Source organism: Etheostoma spectabile, chromosome 13, assembly GCF_008692095.1.
Source record: "Etheostoma spectabile isolate EspeVRDwgs_2016 chromosome 13, UIUC_Espe_1.0, whole genome shotgun sequence".
NCBI classification, from domain to species: domain Eukaryota; kingdom Metazoa; phylum Chordata; class Actinopteri; order Perciformes; family Percidae; genus Etheostoma; species Etheostoma spectabile.
In genome coordinates, this window is record NC_045745.1 from 16,474,887 (window position 1) to 16,484,870 (window position 9,984).

Below are 9,984 nucleotides of genomic sequence, written 5' to 3' on the forward strand. Positions count from 1 at the left end.
CTAAACCACACCTCTAATCACCAGACAAACCTACATGACCCACCCTCCTTTTCCCTCCTCTTCATCCATCCATCTTCCCCCTCATCCCTTCCTGTTCACCCCATTGCACACCTCTCCCATGTCTCATCTAGGTACCATCTGAGGGTCTGTAAACTAGTCGGGTGAAAACTGCTTCCGAGACGGAACCCTCACTCTGCGTATCCTCCACCCGGTCATCATACATCCTCTCAGACCAGCCATCAGACAACATCCACATCTCTTCATCTATCTGCACATTTATAATGTTCATTACATCTTTAAGTAACACATTTTTTGTGGCGTGGTCCTTGCTAGTGAACTTTTCTTTAATTATCAGCTTTCATAAGACAGCTCAGCTCAGTAGAAATGAGTCACACTACTGGGAAGTTATCATCTTAATTACACATGAGGGGAAAAGGCCTCCCAACACTTTTTGTGCACGAATTCAAATGACTTATTCTTAAATTATAGCTTTCACGATTAATAATAAACTTGCTGCAACTCATTCTTTTATATTCCTTTTCTACTTGTATAGGCGACAATCTGAAAATAAAAATGTTGCTGGCAAGAGGCTGAGTAGGGGAATAACTAACTTGACAAAGACAGCGTTTTCTAGATTTATTTGCATGAGAAAGAAACAAGGTTGTGCATCTAATACATTCCATGATTATTTCACTGGCATTCGCAATGGTGTCCAAAAGTCATGAGAAACAGCATTAAACAGCATGAGAGAGGGGGAAAACAGTGGTCAGCAAAAATCCCCCCGTCACCCCCTCTTTCAAACCGTTCTCACTCCGGACAGTGGCTGTCAACGTCTAAAGGGACGAAAAAGACGCCCTTCAGCATGTTTGTATAACGTATTGGAGAGAGCAGCAGCTACACATAAGGGCACTTTAAATATGTTCATATGTATGCACAAAACCAAAGCAAATGTGAGAGCTACTTACCTGGCAATAAATCTTTTCAGATTCAGATTCTGATTCCTTTAGACCATGTTATTGCTAGTACTATCAGACAACGGACAGACATGTCTTAAACAACAAAGCAGTTAAAGGACTATTCCAGCGCAAAATGAACCTAGGAGTTAATGGCACATGGGTACCGAGTCGACCGTTCTCTGGGATATGTTTTCATGCTAATCGAATGTGGCCAGTTTTAGCTCCAACCGCTAATTAGACTCAAAGACAAGTGGCTTTTATTTCCCCGATCGTTTGTTTGTTTAAACAAACGATGACTGTCTGACTCAACACACATCCACATATACATTATAAGATTAACTGGAACCTGTGGTAAGAGATTGCCGCAGGGTGCCGCTGTCTCGTCAGACTGTGTGGAGCTCCTGAAGTCCGGCACCGTCTTCCCAAACTTGTGCTTAACCATCAATTTTCATAAAACGGCACATACTTGACCTTTACATAGTTGATTTCTTGCATAAAAAAATCTTAGAAGTGAATTTAGTTATTAATTGCAAACGAACAATGTATAACATTGCAATGTCTCGTCTCCACTGTGTGTATGTACTGTACTTTGCTCAACCAATCAGTGCGCAGCTGAACTAAATATTCATGAGCCGACCATATAAGGCAGAAAACCACTTGTTTCAATCCAAACCCATTAACGGGAGCATAAGGACCCATAAAAAAACATTCAGGCCATTTTCAGCCCAAACAAAGTTACATACCCCATCAGGAGGCCTTAAGGAACAGCGTGAAATACTCTATATAACCATTCTATCACCCCATTAAAGCTAAACTAAAACCTCATTTAACACAACCTACCAACCCAAACTTTATTCCAAACAGTTGTTGGTTGAATCTTTTTTTCTGTTTTATACACTTAACAAAAACCTCATTCAACACTAACTCATTATAAGCATTATTTCCACTTCAATGCCAACACATTGAGTGTTAACCAATGTTTACCATTCCAGACCGTACCTGATTCCATGAACTCTTGGTTGAAGCTCGCCCAGGCCTCTTTGCTCTTCTCTAGGTTCTCTTCCATGACCTTGATGTCAGCAAAGGGACAGTTGCATTCTGGGAAACGGGGAGAGCACTGGCACCAGCAATCGTTGTTGCGGCAGAGCAACTCGCCCTCCGAGTTGCATGCCACAAAGCTGAGGGCTGCCTCCACAAAACGCCCACGCAGGAACTCTGGCAGGACATCTTGCAAGCCTGGGAGAAAAGAGAGAAACACCTGGTAAGGTCCTTCCTCCTTTTTAAGAATAAAGTGTTTTCTTCACAAGCTGGTTCCACCTGCTTTCATTTGTTATTTATGTAGGGCTAAAAGTGGATATGTTGAAAATATGGAGCTGCATTTTTAGCATGAAAATGAAGGAATTTTTGACTTTTGTGAAAGAAAATGTTTATGCGCATCATGTGTACTCATCATACCATTTCTTACAGGATTATAGACATTAATTATCAACACTTCAGGGGGCTGAAAATGATGTTTTCTTAAAAGCAACAACCACTCTAACCTTAGCAGCTTGAAATCACCGCTTTAGAATGGAAATCTTGTTTTAAAAGGCATCTTTTTACAAAAAGGCTAAAGAATTTTTTCTTTAACAGGGATACATTTTTAAACATATTACATGATTTTCAGTTATGGCTATGACACTAAAATGACAGATCTCATTCAAGCTTCAATATATACATAAGAATACAAGCTAAGAAATACTAATCTGCAGTACAGCCTGTGTGCCATCATTGGAGCTCCAATATAATGGGTGGTGATGACGCAGTGGATATGACACATGCCTTTGGTGTGGGAGACCCGGATTAGATTCGACTACGATACATTAACCAATGTGTCCCTGAGCAAGACACTTAACCCCTAGTTACTCCAGAGGCGTGTGATTCTGACATATATAGCAATTGTAAGTCGCTAAATGACATGTAATGTATTATGTATATCAGAATCGAATCCGAACACAAGCTAAGAGCTAATCTGCAGTACAGCCTGTGTGCCATCATTGGACATTGCATATTGCAACATGTCTTGTCATGACTGAGGCTAATAGAAACAACTTTTGCAAAGAGCAGCTCATCAGCTGGCTGTGTTTTCAAATTTCAAATGGCTCTCTTTTCTCTGGCTGATTACCGAAGAGACTTCAACTACATACAGAATATGTGTGGCGGTATTATGACAGGTACAAGAAACAAGGTTGTTTTCTCCACAGCAGCTCAGCTTGGAAGATCTTGCAGTAGGTACGGCGGGTGCACATCCAATAAGTTAAGAAGCCCGCCCTGGGGCATATTTTAGTAGTTTTGTCACCTTTGTTTGTCACAACTGTCACCTAGTCTGCGGCCATCATAAACAACCTGCTGTTCCTGCCTGCCATGTACAGGTTGTTTCCTATCTGCAGGTTTCATTATTACCTCCTCCCACCGTGTAATGGAGACGCTCAAATCATCTTCACAACATTTTATTTCCTTTTGTTTTTTCATACAATATGCAGAGATGCCATTGCACGTTGTCCATCTTTGTTAAAAACCTTATAGTTATGAAGATGATGGCTGTTGATTCTTATTTTCATGATTAATGCATATTCATTCTGCAGAGACATTTTTACAATATGAAGTTGTTTTCAGACTAAGTTTATGGTTGCATGTAGTCACAAAGGCACATTGCTAATGGCCACACCTCTAGTCACTGCTAATGAAGATGCATAGCATGCATCTACATGAGGAAATGTTTCCACTTAAAACATGAAAGATTTACATATGTTTCCAATTGATAAACATAATAGACACATAAATCTAGACAGGAGAATGAGAAAACAGAGAGAAACCAGAAGAGTACATGAGTAGAGTCTGAGTATTCACACAAACACACTCATCACCACACAGACGTTTGGTGTATTCAAAGCTAGCTAGTGAACAGCTAAAGTTAGCTTCTGTTCAGTAGGTGGCTATGTTTGTCACAAACATAGTTCAACAATTGCAAATAAAGTGTGGCAAATATTCACTCAATATTCACTGTCTTTCCCTTCAATAAATGTACTTTGTTGAGTATTGTTTATAATTTAAAGTATGCTAGTTGAACAAACCCTGCGTTATATTGGAAGGACGAACACAAGACTTGTGTTTCTGTGCTACTATTTTTTGTCTGGAAAAAACTGGAATATACTGTCAGTTTTAAAGAACATTTTCAGTTAAAGTATAAACCCTTTTTTTCTTTTTGATAAAATTCAAAATTTATGGTATGCACTGATCAGTCATACATGTGGCTCACTATGTTGGTTAGACCCACATCGTCACCATTTTATTGTAGCACATCTAGCTAGCTAGCTTTTTTTCCCTCAGTGCTGTGCACTATTCCATTATATATGAGCAACTTAGATGGACGAAATCCACTCATTTAATCTCTGAATGATGAACAACATATTCACAACAAACATGTTCAAATAGAGGACTTACTGGTATCTGTTGATGATATTTCTGTGGATTTGATGAGCATAACTAGCCTACCATATTCCTCACAAGCAGGCCATTTGCACAGTATTTTGACACAGTAACAAAATCACAGGTGTAAACAATCAAACAAGCAGCTCCAGTTTCAAGGTCCTGCTATTGTCTAGGCTCACTGTCACACAGAGCTATTGTTAACATTTTCAGTAACACCTGTGGTTTTCCTACACCGTCAAAATTGTCTGCTGTGAAAAAGCTCTACTGGCAAAGTTTTAACTGCTAATGGTGGCAATGACCTACTGAAAGATGGAGCCTCAGTCAATGTAACTACACAGATTGATGGCAAATAAAATCATACTGTGCAAAAAGTCTTTACACTGTTTTATGAAAGTAATAATAACATTTGACATGCAATTTGAGCACTACCGTTAGAGCATGCAGTGGCATTTAGGAACGGGTTATTTCATACACTATACACTTAAATAGATTTTGTTTTTACATAGTTTATGATAATAGATATGTAAGGTACTGCTGTAATTGATGACCCAAGTCAGAGTCACACATGTCAAACACTGTCGGTGCTTTAACAGCGAGGTAAAATCACACTTTCAATTTCACTGCTTTCATTCACTGCTTTCATATGACTTATATTAGAAATACAGTGGTATGCTAATTATGGTGCCAAGGTTTCATGTCTGCACAGTCTATTAAACCAAATCAAAAGCCGGTCTTAAAAGTGCATCGTCATCGGTTAGAAACCAGCAGGCAGCTTTCAGAAGACTTGCCGTGTGGTGTATTCATGCTGCTTTTGAATCTGTCTGTTGGGATGTCCGTCTCATCATCATCAGTTTGTTGTGTCAAAAGCTTCCTCTGTTCTCACTTCACAATCTCATTCTGGATGATTTTCAACAACCAAGTCAATCCTGCTGTGCCCTGTTATGAATATGCATGTCTCTTCTTTGGTATTTACTCTTTCAATGGCTTGGAAAGAGATGTAATTAGTCAAAATATTCCTCTTCCTTGCATTGGCAGGTGCTTTGAGGTTTTTGCATGTGTGTGTGTTTGTGTGTGTGCGTTTGTGCGTGTGTGTGTGTACTAGTTGCAAATCTGACAGGGATTTCTTCAGTTTGGAAGACAGCTAAATAACACTTATCACTAATCACTACACCACATTCTCGGTTTCTCTTCCACCATTCTGTTTGTTTATCCATCTTTCTACTTTTGCTTTTCCCCGTTATAATAACTATAAATAAAATTGATAAATAATAAATTGCAATCATCATCACTGATTCTGTTCTGTTCCCTCCTCCTTAGCACCCATACATTTTCCTTAATCTATTTTTTAATAAAACTTGTACCAAATGCATTTAACATGGTTATTTCACATTTAAACAGAAAGCATTGCAATTGTGTTTTACAGATACAGTTAAAGTTGTGCGAAATGTGTTTTTAGCTCTAAACCCAAAAGGCTTAACTGTGATAGATTGAACTGGACTAACTTGATCTATTGAAACCAGCAAGAGTGGAGGCAGTAGTGTTAAAGTAGGAAACAATGACATTGTGGGGGTTAGGTTTGGGTTAGGGTTTTTTTCTCGCTCACAATTGAAACTTTTTCTTCAACGTTTTTGTCGTCTTTTTCAAAACATTTGTTGCATTCCCCCCCCCCAATGTATTTGTCACTTTTCCCATGTTTTTGTCAATTTTTTTTCCACGCCCTTAGACGTTTTTGTATCTTTCCCATCACATTTTTGAAGGTTTTGCGGATATTCTTTTCACTTATTTCAATGTTCTCAAATGAAAAAGATTTATGGCATTTTTACTGCTATTTAATTGAATAAAACATGCAAATTTAAAGAACGTAGTGGGCTGATCATTTAATTTACTGAAGAGCGTTGTGTGGAACAATCCGTGTTGTTTTTCTGAACATTTGGTTGAAATAAACCCACTTTTCTGATAAAGACCTTTTGAAAAAAAAGGAACAAATTTGACCTGAGGACAACACATTTAAATCACTAGCTATTTTTATCTACAGAACAAGCTTAGTATTATTGTTCGGCCCATATATACACCGTATACTATGTGATCACTTATAAGTATTGTGTCATTTGTCTTCTGCGAGTCTTCTGGATCAGCTTTAGATTGATTTTACAAAGTATCATTCAACCTTTTTTCTTCCTTTTGAATATTTTGAAACAGTATTCCAGCCCCAGTGGCTAGCTTAGCAATCATGCAGTAACATTAGATACTTAAGTAGGAGAAAATGTGTATCCAACACACCTTGATATATATATTTTTTTAAATACGGTATGAAAGTGGAGAGGGAAAATGAGGAAAATGTATTCAACAGGCAGAGGGAAAAATGTGATGGTCACTCTTTGTCTCACCTTGTTGCTTTTCACCTTTGACACACATTATTGCAGCTTCACATAAGTATTCAACAAAGTGCTCATCCTGATCGTCATGTAACTCACATCTGCTGATCTTAAATGAAAACGCACACTTTACTGTGTCACACAAAGTGGCCAGGATGGCTGTTAACCCCTATTTGGCATTTCACATCATTTGAAGCCACACAGGCTTATTTTTAGGCCTTCATCATCACCTTTTCTGAATTGTCAGATACACATAGACTCTGAAAGGGAGATTAAAATGAAAGCTTCTTCACCAGCCAAGCAAGCAGCTTTACACGAACTTGCCATGTTTTCACATTGAAATGACACTCCGACACAATTTCTCAATTAAATGAGTGACATTTTTCCTGTTTTCCTCAGTCCAAATGTTGTAACTGTTATTTTTTGGGTGTTTTGTTTTGTCTTATTGTGGTAGTCTGTTTTCCTGTCTTAATTTATTAGCCTGGTTTTCTGTCATGTCTTGTGATTGTGTTATTTTTGGTCTTGTTTTGTGTATATTCTGTTTCCTGTTTTATTGTGATAGTCTTGTTTTCTGTGCTGTTTTGTTTAGTTTTACTTCCTGCCTTAGTTTTCCCGCCCTTGTGATTGACTGATGTCTTCCACCTGTTTCCCAGCCCTCTTGTTACCTTGATACCCGCTGTATTTAGTCTTGGTGTTCCCCTTGTCTGTTGTCGGATCATTGCAGTGTTACTGTGTGTGTGTTTGTTTCCTGTGTGGATAGCTGTTTTGTTAGTCTTCCCGGTTCGTGTTAGTGTTCTTATGTTTTCTGTTTTTACTTGAACTTTATTTTTTAATTTCTGTTTTTTCCTGCTTGTTTCCAGGACTCCTTTTGTTTTTGTGCATTTTCTGGATTTATTAAATCACCAAAACTACCTTCAGTTTCCGCCTCTGCATTTTGTGTCCACCATGCCTCAACCTCCCATAACAGCAGCTTGGAGCCATCCTGTAAACCAGCCATTTCATTATACAAAGGTTTCAATTTCCGAGTGCCTTTGAGTTGTCCTGGGTGCCAATTAGTCAGTATAAGCCAAGGAACACGCCAAATTTTCTCAGAAAGCTCTATGAAAGAAAAGCTTAAAGTATGTCCCTCTTTGTACAACCATTCATAATACACACTTCTGCGGGTGGCGGTAATAAGCTATTAAATGTATCAATGAGCCAGCTAAATTTGGGGAACACAAAGACTGCTACCTTGCAAACATGTACAGCAAATTTCATAATTTTATAAAAGAATCTGCTTTTCAAATGTTTCATATTTGTGTGCACTCAAGGATACACACATTGCATTGCAACCTCTCCAGGTTACATTTTAATCAACTGTCTTACTGCCTCTTATGTCCCCAAGAACACACAACATATAACATTATTAGAGTGTAGCCCTAAGAGTTTAACAGTTAAGCCAATGCTCGTATAGCCAGGAAATCCAGATCGGTCTGTCATCGAGCGACGAAAGTCGCCCATCTCAAGGGGCGGCACCAAGTGTGCATTTGAAAATCTCCCTGTACGCAATTAGATCACCCCACGACCAATCACAACAACACACAGGGTTAGTGGCGCTAACTGGCAGATTAAACTGTGGTCATCTGTTTAACTCGCCTCTGGTCCGCCTATGTCAGATGCACCAATGGGATCGCTGCAGCTCGGCTACAGGGGTATAGTTAATGAGCAGCACTACTCGATGCCAGAGTAACTCACTGAGAAAATTGAAATTGTGCTCTCGCGAGAACTCAGGATTTCCACTGTATTGCTCGTACTGATTATCACAAGAATTGCTGCACATAGAAGGGCATGGTGATTAAGAAGGGGAAAACAGAACCTGTTATCATTATTACGCCTCCTGGTTGCTACCTGCCACTGTATTCCATCTTAGATTTATAGCCTATTTAAAAAGGAATTATAATGAATCAAACTTTGATGTCATTTTATTAATTACGTGCTCTGTGGAGAGATTATTAAGACAACCATTTAGTCACTCAATGAATCAATCAATCATCAATCTTCCATACTGCAGCCATGTGGACTCGCAGAAATGTGGACTCACAAGCAGGACTGAAAGCAATCAATCATTTACTCGGTAAGAGTTCAAAGCCGAGTTAGGCAGCAGGCAATCTGTTGGAAGTGCAAAGTAAGTAGTAAAGAAATCAGAGGAACAAAGGCTGGAACTCTTAGACCTGGCCCTACAAAGACTATCTAGCAACTGACAGCAGTGTGCTGGTGGGCTAGGGGATTTGGAGATTATATTAATAAGTGTCACACTTCAGACTAAGTACCTGAGGTCAATGTGCCTTCTGATGACAAACTGATGTTAGAGATTATTTAGTGAAAAAGCTTTGACCCTTATAGTTTGTGTTTTTGGTTGGCAACTGTAATGAAGAAAATGTTTTTTTCTCTCTTCAGGCTCCTGTTTCCAGTCCCTACAGGGAATTTCAGGACCAGTGGGTATCTCCTTCTGATGGGGGCTTTTAGGGTCACTACCCATAAGGCTTTCCTTCCATCCAGCCAGCCACAGATTTAGATCACCCCAGTAGACCAGAAATAACAGAGCCATGGTTGCCTCTCTTCCTATCTCTCAATCTCCAGCAGAGACCACACTTTCCATTTTGGGCAGTTGAAGCTCTTAAGCCTCCCTCATCACCATCACCACCCCTCTGTTTTCAGTGTGTGTCTGATTGTGTGCATGTGCGTGTCTTTGTGTGTGCTTTCTCCCAGACTTTTGCTTTAGTGAGTGCTTGGTCCACTTCACTGGAATGCACTCTCTGCTGTAGAGGATATGATGTTGGTACTCTTGGAGTGTGTTCCTGCTCTCAGAGCCTCTGGCTTTGGCAGCGACTCAGCTTCAATATACGGTACAGTACATGGGTTGGCACAGACGATGCTGTATCACACACTCGCTAAGTCTCTCTTTGCACTTATCTTTATGCCTGTCTGTCTTTTTCTTTCTTTCCATCTGACAGTCTCTTGAATTTTCTGCCGACTTATCGCAAATAATGAAAAGCACATTTTCTTTCGTTGGGTTCCTCGGTTGTTTTGTGCTCTCTTGCGATAGTTTTGTGTTCTTTCAAAGAGATTCAGCTACATGGTGAATGTATTCAAAATGAAAAACAGTACGATAGATAGATAGATAGATAGATAGATAGATAGAT

At 39.3% G+C, this 9,984-nt stretch overlaps 1 protein-coding gene across 1 annotated transcript in view; it reads right to left on the minus strand.

The window, feature by feature from the left end:
- The window catches only part of LOC116700081 (BMP/retinoic acid-inducible neural-specific protein 3), a 119,070-nt gene that overhangs the window by 42,777 nt on the left and 66,309 nt on the right, over window positions 1–9,984 (minus strand). The window contains exon 5 of the mRNA XM_032532932.1: window positions 1,956–2,192. Coding sequence (XP_032388823.1) covers window positions 1,956–2,192 — 237 coding nt within the window. The remainder of the gene's footprint in view (window positions 1–1,955; window positions 2,193–9,984) is intronic.